The sequence below is a fragment of the Belonocnema kinseyi genome, chromosome 6, assembly GCF_010883055.1.
Source record: "Belonocnema kinseyi isolate 2016_QV_RU_SX_M_011 chromosome 6, B_treatae_v1, whole genome shotgun sequence".
In the NCBI taxonomy this organism is placed as follows: Eukaryota; Metazoa; Arthropoda; class Insecta; order Hymenoptera; family Cynipidae; genus Belonocnema; species Belonocnema kinseyi.
In genome coordinates, this window is record NC_046662.1 from 148,757,761 (window position 1) to 148,773,017 (window position 15,257).

The window sequence follows — 15,257 nt, forward strand, 5'->3', positions numbered from 1 at the left end:
ACTGTCCGCTGAGCCACTGCTGCATTCTGTCTCATCGTTTGATTCTTGAAGAAATTTGTTACCGGATCTCTTCTTCTTAAAACAGGCGCTCTCCAAGTGCCCCTTTTGGTGACAAAAACTGGATGCGCCTCCTCGGTGTCTGCATGTCCTGGAGATGTGACCTGGTTTACCACAGCAAAAACAGCTCGACTCGATGCTCGTGACAGCGTATGATCTGCTCGGATTCGCTCGCCTCGGATTGTCGGTTTTTTTTGTATTGGCCCGAACGTTGCCCTTTTTCAATTTTTTCTGTATGACTCATGGCAAGGACTTCTTTTTTTATTTTAGCTGTCTAAAGTTTTCACTGCTCCTTAAGTATTTTTAATTGCGCTTTCTCGAGCAGAGCTAAATTTCAGTTTGTACAATTGAAATTGAGTGAAAATTTCCGTAGTCGTGTTACGAAATCAGTAACTGATTCGTTCGTCTCTTGCATGGCACTGTTGAAGATACATCTCTCCATTACTTACGACGGCTTAGGGTTGAGATGTTCTGACATTATTTTTATTAAATCAGCAAACTTTTTTGTAGCTGGCTTGTCAGGCCAAAAGTTTTTGCAGTCCTAGACACACATCCCTCCAATCAAGCTCATCGCTGTGTTTTTGTTAACCAGGACCGAATAGGTCTTATATCGACCGTACGGACTACTCAAGTTCTGGCCCTTCACAGGTTTGCATTCCTGAACGTCTTGAAGATCCCGACAATCGGTAGCAATAAAAAGCTTTGCATAGAATTTGTAGGCTCACAATCCTCAGATATAAAATGAGCATAATTGTTGAGTTTATACGTCAATGGTTCTGTCCATGTATGAACTACTTCTGGAAATTTCGAATTAGTTTTACGGGTCTCTTCTTTTAGGAATACTGTGATCTCGGGAATTAAAGGGGGAGTGGAATGATCTATGTAGAGAATTGCGACAATCGATATAGTAGCTAGATATTTGTCCAGGGGAATTAGATGTTTCTTTCATTGATCTTATGATTTTCGTCGTGGCATTATCTCCGTTTTTTGGGAAGGCAAAACTGAAGCACCTTCTTCCGACACTGTTGGAAGAGGAGTGGAAATAGCACCTGGAAGATTAGAGGACATAGGTGATGGATACCACGACCTTCTAGGGACTTAAATTTTAGTAGGAGGTGATACAGATTTTTCTGCTTAGCCCATAAAACGAACTGTGATTTTTGCTTTCCACACCGAATTTTGGTTCGGCTTAATTTGAGTTTAATAGTCCTGCTTAAATATTTTTCAACCCTTTCTGTAAATAAGTTATCGTCATACTCCGTACATGTATCTGGGGCCTATAGTCGTTTGAGAAGATTTTCATTCTCCTCTACATCGGATACGTGAGGGCATAAAAGCCTTATGCCTCCGGAGTCCCAGTGCATTGATTCAGGTTGGGCTCCACACATATCTATCTCATGATCTGTCATTGATTTGTCAAATTAAGAGAGTGATGTTTAATTTCGTATCAGTATTTGTGGATCGGATTCCTCGTTGCCCGAGGTCGAAATATCATCCGAAGAAGAAAGGTCACCGCAATTGGCAGGGGTTTTGGGCTTTTTCATTTCTCTTCTGCGTCTAGTGAGCCTTCTGGCTATTCCACATTCATCGATGTCTGGAATTTGAATTCTTGCAGGGGGAAGGTAATTTCCATCCCAGTCATATGAAACGGTAGTTGCCATCAAGCGTTTTCACTCTATAGGTTTGAACACGAGGGGTTTTTTCTCTAGAGCCGATTTAGATTTTCTGGGCCTTAGAGGCGCCTTTTGTAGAATCTAGGGCTTAACGGTGGAGCCCGTAACTTCTCAAACCCCATCCTTGGGACAATTTAGTATCGAAGCAAGCTTTTTGGTTGAGATTTGGTTCGTAGCTGGTAGATTCTCCAAAAGCTGTTTGAGGCGACTCGTTCGTTCTGAGGAGGCCACCGACCTTGTGAGTATCCCAGTATTCAAGGATTCTAGAGGCGTAATGGATAATTCTCTGTAATCAGTCGATCTATTGTGTATCATCAGTACTCAAAACCCTGTCTATTTGAATCTCAGTCTTTCTATCTAAATGAATCTACATCTTATCAACCTCTATACTTTTCTAATCGTTGGTCAATCTTCAATTTCCTCTATCTTTTTTAATCCCTATTTTCCTATACAAGTGAATCCATTTCTAGTTTCTTTTAAATATAAGACAGCCCTATCTTCTTGAATCCCAGTCTTTCTTAAAAATGAATCCTCTACTTATTCACCTCTATCCTTTTCTATTCGTTGGACAAACTAAAATGTTGCCTACCTTTTTAAATACCTATTTTCCTATCCAAGTGAATACATCTTCATCTTTTTTTAAATATGAGTATTGTCAATATTCAGGATTGTGAAAGAAATGCACACAAAATCTCCTAGCGAGATACAATTGCTTATGATTTATTTTTGTTTTATTGAGTTGGTAACTGCCCATAAAAGAAACTCGAAAATAGAATAGAATAATTTTTATTCTCCTTCGGAACACTCGATTTAAATAATTTATACCTATAATCAAATTTACTGCATTCGATAATTAAATAAGGAAAGAAAGCATTTATCTTAATGAGCCTCGCTCATATGGAGAAAGGACAGATACCCAAAACAAAATATAGTCCCCATTCATGGACATTTAAATCTGATTTCTGAATAAGCTTGAAAGGTGGTCTTTCCCTATTGCAAATTCACAGAAAATTTCTCAGAATTCAGCAGGAAATACTAAGAAGTATGCTACCTCTACGTCACGACTATTCTGGCCTCTTGCGAACACGAGTAGAATGAAAATCAATAAAATGATGTATTCCACAGACCGGGCTGGACTATAGTATCCTACGCTATCGCATGTAGCAAAGTGAATGGGCATATAGTATCTTCTTTCACAGAGAGAGATTCTTGTGGACTATGCGTCCTTTCTATCTGAGCTGCATTAATTAACCTAACTTCGTAGCGCAAATAAATTGAGAAAACCTAACAGGGTTTCTACTAGGGAGAACCGCAGTCCTTCGTTTAGAGCTGGTGCTCTACCAACACATCGAAAGAAAGAACAAGATTTCTTGTGAGGAGCAGCTATTTAACAGCTCACCCCACTGGTAGCCAGATAGGTTCCCACTCTAGTCCTCACAAAAACCAAACCCACAAATTACTATTAATCTAAAATACTTTGTTCCAAAGAAAGAAGAAACTTATACAATGTATTGTTTTTTTTGTTTATCCGCACAGGGGGGAAATACTTTATGCAGAATAGGTGGTTATGCGAGATTTATATCCCTTGTATGGGACTCTCAATTCCAAATGTTATTCCTAACACAGTGATTTTCTTCGCGCACTGCTGATAGACATTCAAAGAACAGCATTCACATTCGTCCTCATTCAGTTCAAATCGTTTTTTGTTTCGAAAAGAACTGAGCAACACGAAAGTCGACAAAAACAACTTTTGAACTACTCGTTTCGAATTGGATATTCTTTATGAGAACTCAGCTACGTCGGTATGAAAATAATATATTCGTATAGAATAATGCATAAGTCTATTAAAAATGATACTTTCTTAAATTACAAGAGGAAGTTTTTCTTTTCTTCAAAGAAAGAACAAAGCTCTTTCATAACTTACTGCTTCATCCATAGTTTTTTTCATTTCATTTAACAAGGCCCTTTTGAAATATATAATAGGAGATTCTTACAGTACACTAGCCGCCCAATAAGACGACGAAAGCGGGACTTTCATATATGTTAAGTGAAGCATTAGGTAGTGTGCATTGCAGAGAAGAAAGTGGAGGGGATAGAGTCGTTTCGTTGAGCGTTCGCTCGTCGTTATGTTGAGCGGGTCGTCTTCCGGAGCTCGTCTTGTTTGACGGCTATTGTAATTTTTTATTGTAAATGCTCACCAGTCTGATGAGATTTCCATAAGTGTAAACTACACAGTCTCCATTTGGAATATTTTAAATTTTGACATACGTTACACTTGAAATAACTTTCACTTTGGGACTCCGCATGACAAGATGCATGCTGTTTCATTTTTTGATCCGTGCTAAACATATATGAACACCCTCTGTGCGTACACCTGGGATAAAATAAAAAAATATTTCAAATGTTTTTCAGCTAGTTGAATTTGAGCAATACATATTCATTGTAACCCTAATTTGCACTCTCGGTTTCTACATCAAACAGATGTAGAGAATATTGTAAATGCATCGGATATTGGCAGATAACGATTTCATTACGTAAAATAATCGGCTGTTCTCTCTAGTCAAAAAATTATTTTTGTTAATTTTTGAAAATCCTAGCACAGGATTAAGCTAGAAAAGTTCCGTAATGCGTTAAAGAAACTCCAATAAGCAGTTAGAGTATTTTGATTGTAGAAATAAATGTTTTTTGTTTATAGATATAAAATTTTGTTAAATATTTCATGTTATATTTATTAAGAATACTAAAGCCCATGACAGGCGGAACTTTGTGCTTTTTGCTTTGATATAAAAATAGTATTTTATAAATTAAATGCAGTTAGCTTCGTACTAAAATAATAGATTACCATTATTATTCTTGATTTGGTTCAAGCATTCGGCAACCCGAAAATGTTTAATTCATGAAATATTATAAATTATTTGGTCGCGATTAATACAGCATCCTATAGAAAACCCTGCAGTATTAGTCTTCGGAATATTATTAATTTAATGATAAAAAATAATGCTTCCAGGTTTTCATTCTTTCCTTTATCAAAATCAGTAACTTTTTAAACAAGCAACAATCGCAAAGGTGCACCTGTCATAGGGTTTTTTGTTTGTGATAAATTATATAAAAATATATAGATAAACGTTTATTTTGCGGCCAGCTGGCCTTAAAAAATTGACTTGCTTACACTTTCATTTTTTACAGAATTTTCTTACAACTAACTCTTAAAAACTAACGTCCATCCACACCTCATCTCTAAAACCACTCGCTCTTGTAGCCTTGCTTTCTTCGTTTCCCCTCACCTTACACTTTCTTTTACTTACTTTATCGCTTTGCTTAGCATTACCAAACTCTGCCTCTGTGTCCCATGCCTAATACTTATCTACTACTTATAATATTTACATCTTCGTTATATTTTTACTTCCTCTCCTATTTACAATCTTTCATTCACTATTCCTCTTCCTCCTTTCTCCTCATCTTCTCCATCTTACTCAAACCCCCCTTCACCCATTCTACTGCCCTTTTTGTCACTCTTTTTATTCATTATTGCCTCGCAGGCTTATCCTACTCCTTCCCACCTCCTCACACTCCTCCATTCAGTGTACCACTCTTGCAACCCTCTTCCCGGACAGTTCAAACATCCTCTTATCCCTAGAAAGCAAAAACATATAAAACTTATCCATACCCCCACATCTCATCCTCGCTATAAGCTCCTGACTTCCTTTCTCTCATTTCTCAAACAAATATTTCACTCTGTCCCTTGACATCATCCACGCACTCTCTTAGGTTCCATTCACAAAATACGTGACTTTCTTCAATAACTTCTACCCCCCCCCCCCCCCCCCCCCCCCCCGCGTGATACCTTTTCGATTGGTCCTAACATGGAGAATGATACTTCAGCAGATTAGCACTCATTCCTGCATGTATCACGTATTTTGTGAATGATCCCTTATTCTCTCCTTCCCTGCTGCCTTCTCTCTCTCAATTCCATTTTTCTCTTCTATATTCTCTACCGTCATATCCCTTTCAACCTTCACCTTCTCACCAATTTTTCTGTACTGCTTCTCTTACGAGCACTCTCGACCAGCTCTTTTCCTCTCTATTCAAAAAATTTCTCCTTATAGTTACACGCTTAGTACGCCATTTCTTCCTTTCACTTATAATTTGAAATTGCCAAGAACACGAAACATCTTTTATATGCTTCGCCTACTTGTTTTCAAGGAGGATACATAATGTACTCACCCAATATTAACCCCTTCGCAGTCAGGCGAAAAACTACATTTAATGCCAAAAATGTTTTCGAGAGAAAACACTTTAGAATCATTTGATATTAGCAGGTTTAATGTTTTTGGACTTGCTGAATACAAATTTGATATTGAATTTTAAACAAATTTAGAATGGCGGATCCAATACTAAGTACCGTTTTTTCCAAATCCCAACTTTTTAATCATTCATGCTCACCATATTGAAGGCGCGATTCTGTATTTTGGAAATTCAACATCAGATTAGAAATCAGCGACCTTAAGGACATAACTATCAACAATTTCATCAAAGTCCGGTGATTTTTAATAATTACATCAGATTGTCTCGCGGTCCAAACATTTCAATGATTAATGTCCGTCATATTGGATCTGCCATTTTGAAACTTGAAAATAACATCCGATTTGAATGCGAACTCCTGTTAAAAAAATAAGAATCCAACGACAAAATTTGGACCACTACGAACAAAGAAAACAAAAAAATTCTATGTTAATCTGAAAAAATTAACAACAAACAAATTTAAAACAAAATTAAAAATAAATTAATCTTCGGATAAAAATAACAAATAGGAAAGAAAAGTGAGAAGGTAGTCAACCAGATCCCCTTCCTTCCCTTTTTCGTTCTTTCGCCTTTTTCATTTTTATTATCATCAAATTACAATAAAATAACATTCAAAACAAAAAAATAAAATTACATTACCAATGTTTCGGTAATCGTACAGTATCCTTATCAAGGCAAGAAAAATTTAATAGGTAGTAATTGACAGCACTCACGAACAGGTGCTCTCTCTTTTTTACTTGTGAATCTAATAAGGGTCATGTAGTGAACACAATATAAAGATCTGTCACGATTACATCAGAAATAGATAAAGTAAAAGAAAAACAAAATTCATGAAACAGCCTCGTTAAATGTAATTAATCATATCAGCATAACTTTTGTTTAACTTATCCAAATCGGTTTTTAAATGAATAGATAACTTTTTCTGTTTTTTAATATAAAGAATTTTCATGAATTCCCTTTTTCTCTCATTACTTTTAAGAAGGCTGTCAGTCTGTCCCACGTAATTCATCTTACAGATCCTGCAAGTGATATTATATACAACGCCATCCTTTTCAAAATTATCCAAAGGATCTTTGCAAAAATTTATCACAAAATCCATTTTAAATGGTATACGGAAAATAGTATGCATGTAAAATTTTTTTAACATAAGTTCAGTAGCTTGAGAAATTAAACCAAAAAATGGAAGAACAAAAGTATTGTACGAACTATATTCCTTAAACTTTTTCTGATTGTCTGCAAGAAAATTATTACTATGTTCGTTTTTGATTTGTTGAACTATGATTTCAATATATTTCTCAATTAACTTTTGTGGATAATGATTCAGAAAAAGGGTATTTATAACAATATTAAAATTTCTTGTGTGAAATGAGAAATCGGACAAACCTAGAGCTCTGTCAACTAAGTTTTTGATTACTGCAGTTTTGTTTTGAAAAGGATGAGCAGAAAGGAAATTTAAAATTCTACCTGAATATGTACTTTTTCTATACCAATTGGTAATAATATTACCATTCCAACACTTAATTACTTCTATGTCCAAAAAACTGATTCTATTATTCTGTTCTATTTCATGAGTAAATTGAAGTTTTGGATGAAAACTGTTAAAAGTATCAATGACCACCTGCACCTTTATCAGAGGATTTGCCAGAGTCGGTTAAGAGCGTGTCGCTTTGGTCTGTTTCAGTCTTTTATGATTCCTTGAGTGTCTCAGTTTTTTTGTGTGCTTCAAATTGGTATGTTGTAAAAATGCTTGTGGTTAGTTTGTTTCTGACTTTTAACTTTGCGTTAACTCGTTTACTTGTTGCTAATCTTTGCAAACTTTTTGCAACAGTTATAGTTATTTTTATTACGTTTCATTTACCTTACATGGGAGCGTATCCGGAGTGCAACGTAGTGATTTCTAGGGGTGGTCCTAAGGTTCTAAAATGTTTGAAGTGTGGCAGTCTCATCCACTTTGCCTGTGCTAATGTTGGCATCGCAAAAAAGATCTTTGGAAAACTTAAAAAGGGCCAGATGGATTATGTTTGTAAGGGATGTAATTCTTCAGCTACCAGTGTCACCTCTGCGGCTGTGGATACCAACCCTAGTGTCAATAACGATATCTGTGATTCTCGGTACGTCGTTAGTGCAAATTCTGTACCCTTTACTCTCACCCCTGTCAATCCACCTGCTCTACCTCCGGGTCTCGTTAAACTTTTAAGTCAAGTGGTCTCGGACGCCCAAAGTGAGTCCTTTGCGCAGTCTCGTGAGATTGAGGAAATTCACCTCGTTAAGAAGGAAGCGAAAAACCTTAAGATGAAAGTGGCTGCACTTGAACAAACGCAGGATGTGAACGATCAAGCGATTTTACATATTACCCTTGAAAGGACCCCGCACTAAATGTATGGGAAAATGGCTTTCGGTGGATTTCGCTGAAACTTTGTAATTTTTAAAGTTATAATTGCCGGATGAAATACCCGTAAAAAAATCTAAAAAATGGACAGTTTTAGCGCTATGCGGCGCTAAGCGCTCAAGATCAGTGAATAAAACGAATTACAACAGATTTTGTTACAAAAGCGGTGTCAACATAGAAATCACGGTTCAGATCGTGGTCTGTCATATTTTTTCCTACACCGTTGACTCATATAGCGCGCTTCTCAAAACGATCAAACGCTAAGCGCCCAAGATTTTAACTTGACTAATTCATCACTTTTTTAAAGGCAGAAATGGTACCCAAAGTAACATTAGTAACTAGTGCGTACATTCCGATAATTACATTGTACTGTTCTCAAGAGTGCCGAACGCTAAGCGCTCATGATCAGTGAATAGAACGAATTACAATAGATTTAGTTACAAAAGCCATGTCAACATATAAATCACGGTTTAGATCGTGGTCTGTCATATTTTCGCCTACACCGTTGACTCATATAGCGCGCTTCTCAAAAGGATCAAATGCTAAGCGCCCAAGAGTTTAACTTGACTAATTAATCACTTCTTTAAAGGCAGAAATGGTAACCAAAGTAACATTAGTAACTAGTGATTTTTTAGTCAAGTTCAAATCTTCTACTTTTAGCGTTTGCCCGTTCTGAGAAGCGCGCTATATGAGTCAACGGTGTCAACGGTGTTGACTCATTTTGTCATTGGTTTGGCTAAACATGTTACTGACCACTTCTTGTTGCGTGTTTCGTATACAGACATCGCTTGTGTCGCTAAAGCTACTAGGATTGGTTCTATTCGCCGATCATGGGCGCTTAGCGTTCGGCCCTCTGGCGAAAGGTACACTGTTATTATCGATGTGCGCACTAATTACTAATGTTACTTTGGACTCATTGGTTTGGCTAAACATATTACTGACTACTTTCTGATGCGTGATTCTTATAGTGACATCGCTTTTGTCGCTAAAGTTACTAGGATTGGTTTTATTCGCTGATCGTGAGCGCTTAGCGTTCAACCCTCTTGCGAAGGGTAGAATGTTATTATCGGTATATGCGCACTAGTTATTAATGTTACTTTGGGTACCATTTCTGCCTTTAAAGAAGTGATTAATTAGTCAAGTTAAAATCTTGGGCGCTTAGCGTTTGATCGTTTTGAGAAGAGCGCTATATGAGTCAACGGTGTAGGCGAAAATATGACAGACAACGATCTGAACCGTGATTTCTATGTTGACATCGCTTTTGTAACAAAATCTGTTGTAATTCGTTTTATTCACTGATCTTGAGCGCTTAGCGCCGCATAGCGCTAAAACGGTCCATTTTTTTGGATTTTTTTTACGGATATTTCATCCGGCACTTATAACCTTAAAAATTACAAAGTTTGAGCTAAATCCACCGAAAGCCATTTTCCCATACATTTAGTGCGGGGTCTTTATGGTCTTCCAATGAAATCAAACGAGGACTTTATGTCCATCGTAGAGTCGATTGACAGGGCTCTTGATGTACCTCTTGTTAAGAATGACGTTGTCAACCTTTACCGTATTATCAAAGCACCACCACTCACTCATCATACTACCGTACCGATCATTGTAGTCAGATTCAACCGTCTGGGTTTGGGATGGACGGAAACTGAGAAACGCCTTATTTACCGTCGCGATGCTATAATCCTACTCAACCGGAAAATCCATGTTATTGTTCTCGGTCTCCAAAGAGACAAGAAAATCAAATATCTTTGGATTTTTGGTGGAAGAATTTTTTGCCGTAAGAAGGACGGTTCACCGAGAATACATCTGCAAACCTACTATCTGTAGAGGGACTACAATAGAAACCACAGTCTAAGTCCAATATTTTTTAAACTTTTTTCCTTCTAACTTTGGCACTAATTTTTCTCAAGTGCTACTCCTAACTAACTACATGTATTTCACTCATTTTTACTCTGTATTCTTAATCCGTCTTGTTTATTTGCATAGAAAAGTATTTAACTTTCCTTGCGGTATTTCTGAGACACTTCTGTTTCACCTGCTTAAACACTCATAGTAAATATACAGCATTTTCTTTCTACATATTAAGTTATATTATCTTTTATATGACAAGTAACTGCATGGTGGCCATATTGTGTGCTGTACCTCTGAATAATTATCGATCTCAATTTGACGTTTTAATGTGTATTTATTACTATGCTAATTAAGCCTTGCGGCAACTCTACAAATTGACTAGTTTTGTGGATCGTATTCTCATTGCAATTTTTCTCGTTATATATCAATGGACACTTTAAGCATTTGACATTTTAACGCCCAGTCTCTCTTGGCACATTTTTTAGAATTTAAACATTTTTCATTACATGTTCCTACCATATAATAGCTCTTTCTGAGTCCTGTTGGACTCCAAATATATCTTTTAGCCTCGTTGCAATTGACAACTATTCGCTCTTTCGAAGCGACAGAGACGAGAGAAGGGGTGGTGGAGTTTGTCTTTTTCTGCATAACAGTTTGAGTGAGACTGTGATTGCAGTGAGTCAAGTGGCAACTTATCCCACGACCGAATTTCTCTTTGCTAAAGTTAAGTCAACTTCTGATAGTGCTTTAGTGGGAGTAATTTATAAACCACCCAATGCCTCCTATGGTACAGAACTTCAATCGGTAATTTTTTGACTTATTCCTAACCTTAACAGCATAATCCTTACTGGAGATTTGAACAATAACTTAAATCTCATTTCCAATCATACTAAATACCTTACATCTTTGGTGTACTCTTCAGGGCTCTCGATTGTACCTCATGATTCCACTCACCACAATGATCGTTTCAGTACTCGTATTGACTTAATGATTGTAAACGATATTGATAAGCTTGTCTCCCACGAACAACATGCCATTCCTTTTCTCTCTAACCACGACTTGATTAACATTACCTTTAAATTCTCCTATAATTTAAATTCAATACCAACCCAAAGGCTGGTGCGGAATCTCTCTAATATTGATGAATATGCATTCCACGAACACCTAATGACGTATAATGAGGAAAAAATATTACTAGATATAGACATAAATAATAAAATTGACGCCCTTACTAATTATCTAGTCTCCGCATTCAACAAATTTTCACCGCTACACGTTCCTAACAATTTCAATAAAGCTGCCCCCTGGATCACACCTGAAATTGAAAATCCGGTGCGTTTAATCGATACAACTATAACCAGATTGCATATAGAGACAAAAAAGAGGATATTTGGCATCTTGTTAGACATTTAAACCTAATCCCGTCCAAACGTCCAAACACGAATCTATATATAGTAATTTTCCGCCTAATGACCTTTTAAAGACTTTTTTTGTTCTCAGTTCCAGACTTATCATTATCATTATCCACTATCCCTATTAATTCAACATTCAATGATTCTGACTTCTTTTTCGCTGACATCACACCTGAAATACTTTTGGAAAAAATACTTGAAATCAAATCAAACGAATTTGGATCTGATGGAATATCAATCAAAATTATTTAACTTGCCGTTCCAATTATCTTTCCTTTTCTTTTGCATATTTATAATGCTTTCTACAGGTCTGTATCTTCCCAGATATCTGGAAAAAGGCAGTTATTTGCCCAGTTCCCAAAATTTCTAAGCCTACTTCCCCGAAAGACTTCCGGCCAATTTCTGTTTTACGTGAACTATCTAAACCACTTGAAAAAATTGTCCACCTACAATTTCCAAATTTCTCGAAACATCTAGCACCATTGACCCGATGCAATCGGGTTTTCGGGCGAAACATGGCACTCTTACTGCTTCACTTAAAGTAACGACGGATCTTGAATTAGCCATGGATAATAGGAAGATCACGATTGTTGTCCTGTTTGATTTTTCGAAGGTTTTTGATATGGTTAACCATAAGTTACTCCTACAAAAATTAAAAACTTTTAACGTGTTAGGGTCTGTCGTCAAATAGTTCCAATCCTATTTTAATAATAGGTCTCACAGAATTATTAATAGTAGTGGTGGGATTTCTGACTAGTGAGAAGTCAAGAGTGGGGTTCCTCAGGGTTTCATTCTGGCACCCCTTCTCCTCAATTTGTTCACCTCTGACCTTGGAAGTGGACTTCAATATTGTAGCTACCACAAATATGCTGAAGATTTCAAAATTTACTTATCGGGACCGATGTCTTCTCTAAGTAAATTACTTGTTCTAGTCCAGGAGGATATCGATCACGTTATCATCTGCGCCTGGAAGAATGGAATCACCCTTAACCCGCGCAAAACTCAGGCAATTATTGTTGGAACTATTTCATCTCCGTCGTTTGAAACTCTGGTATTATTTCCGCTACTTTGTATTCAGAGTCTCATTACCCCTTTCTCGGAAATTGTTAAAGATCTGGGATATTTCCTTAATCACACCTTGTACTGGAAGAAACCAGTAGAGAGCATGTAGAGGAAAACATACAGAACACTTCTGATTAAGAGTTTAATCTTGCCTTATTTTGACTACGGTTGTTTGGGAGATGATGATTTGACCGACGATTTAAATTTAAAGCTCGAGCGCGCATTAAATGCCTGTGTTCGCTTTATCTACAATTTGCCTAAACACGAACACATAACTCCATACCATCATAAGGCTGGTTTTCTTTATGTTGCCAAAAGAAGACAATTCTTTATAGGTAATTCGCTCTACACTATTTTTCAGAATAAAGCTCCTGGGTATCTATTTAACCTCTTTCAATTTGTAGACAAATACCTACCAGCACATTCTAAGCTTCGTAAAAGGCATTCAATTATTAAGATTCCCTTGCGCAGAACGTGTAAGCTTCAAGGCTCATTTATAGTAAGAGGTGACCGGTTATGGAATAAAATACCATATAATATTATAAATGCACCTTCCCTGTATCATTTGAAAATTCTCTTTTTCAAATATTTGTACAATATTTCTAACCCAACCCTTGAAATAACTCACTGGTAAACTCTCAAATTTAATTATCCAACATTTTATCTCAAAACTTCCTTCTGTTTTTATGAACTTTTGAAAATTTTAATTTTTTATGTGCACAGTTTTACCCCTTTAATTTCTACTTTAATACACATAAGAGCTTCTAATTGATCACTCAATGTTCATTGCTAAGTATTAATCTTCTTTCTCATCTGTTACAAATTATGAGATAGACTCTATTTATTTTACTTAGTTTATAGATTTAGTTATGAAACTAATCAAGTATATTACCGTTCAGTACGTGTATAAATTAGTAATGACCTTGTATTACCCTGTTCCTTAGAGGGCTATTTAGCGCTAGGGATATTTATTTAATAAATACAAATACATAATAAGGTATCGTCGACAAACAGAAAATAAAAAGGCAAAACAAAATCTAATTTCCCAAAAGCAAAAACCTCCAAATCTTCCATCACTACTTCTTCTAAAATCGGCGGAATGACTGAACCTATGGGAGTGCCAGACCTTTGTCTATAAAAAGAGCCATTTAATTTAAAATAAGTTGGGCCTATAATAAAAATTATCCCTTCGATAAAATCTTTTTAACATAATCGAGTACGAGTTTTAATATTATCCCATCTATTTAAAATTGCCCGTTGAACTAATTCACAGGGTATACTCGGAAACATTGCAATAACATCCAAGGAAATCATTACATGGTCATCCAGAACCGTATTTTGAATCATACTTTCTTTAAATTCCCAGCTACTTTTTACATTATATTCAGAAGTTATTTTAGAGTCCTTGAGAATCAAATTGCAATTCTGTTCTAAAAATTTTGTTTCAGTATTAAGGGTTGAAATAACTATTCTTACGGGATAGCCATCTTTGTGATTTTTTGCCAAACCATAACATCTTACAAGAACTGTATCTTCAGTCTTAATATGAGTCCATCTTATATCTGTTTCCAGAAGTGCTTTCTTTCTCCAATTGCCAAGCAACTTAAAAGTGTCTCTTTTTAATTTTCTTAGCGGATATTTACGTAATAATTCCAAATTATCATGATCAGAAAGCAAATTCTCCATATTATTTTTTTTAATTAAAATTTTTTTTAATTTTTCAGATTACAATAAGATTTTTTGTTTTTTCGAAGTGGTCCAAATTTGGTCGTTGGATTCTTGTTTTTTTTCTAACAGGAGTTTGCATCTATCAAATTATTGGACGTTGAATGGCACTTTTGATTTGGATTTTTATCTAATTTAAATTTCTTAAATTTTGATCCGATTTGAATTCAGCAACCCTAAAAACCGAATACAATATGATGTTTTTTACAATCTTATCCATTCTATGTATACAATTATTCACAACTATTTACATAAAGTCTTATATTTATTTCCTGCGATAGCACAATTTAGGACTTATTAGCAAACGAGTGAGCGAGCGAACGAAAGCGAGAGTGCAAGCGAGAGAGAGGGAGAGCATGAGAACGCAAACGCATGTTAGTCTACTTAACTTTTACCTTACCATTACTTACCATTTTTACGCTTGTAATCTAAGCGACTTCCGTTTCCTTTTTCATTCACTTTTTTATGCCTCCATTTGCCCTTTTTCACGTGCATTCTTTCATTCTCTTTCATTCGCTCCTCTAGCACGCTCCAACTCCTTCATCCATTCTTCTGCTAATCCATCTTCCCCTAGAATCTTAACCACATTTTCTTGTCAGCTTCCTTTATCTTCCATTACTCTCCTACATCCTTCCCACACATGCTCCCATGTTTCCTCCTCCCATTCACATATTCTACACATTCTGTTCTCTTCTTTTTCCTAGTACATCCCCTCCCTTACCTCGTTTCCCAATCTAAATCTTGCTATTCTGGTCCACCTTCTCTCTCCCCATCCCTTTTCTA

General features: G+C 36.2%; 1 protein-coding gene across 10 annotated transcripts in view; it reads right to left on the minus strand.

Annotated features, from left to right (window-relative positions):
* LOC117174910 (zinc finger protein 658B-like) overlaps window positions 1-15,257 on the minus strand; it is a 184,814-nt gene that overhangs the window by 89,993 nt on the left and 79,564 nt on the right. For all 10 annotated transcript variants that reach the window (XM_033364352.1, XM_033364350.1, XM_033364356.1 and 7 more), the window contains one exon: window positions 3,929-4,104. In XM_033364352.1, the coding sequence (XP_033220243.1) occupies window positions 3,929-4,104 (176 nt within the window). The remainder of the gene's footprint in view (window positions 1-3,928; window positions 4,105-15,257) is intronic.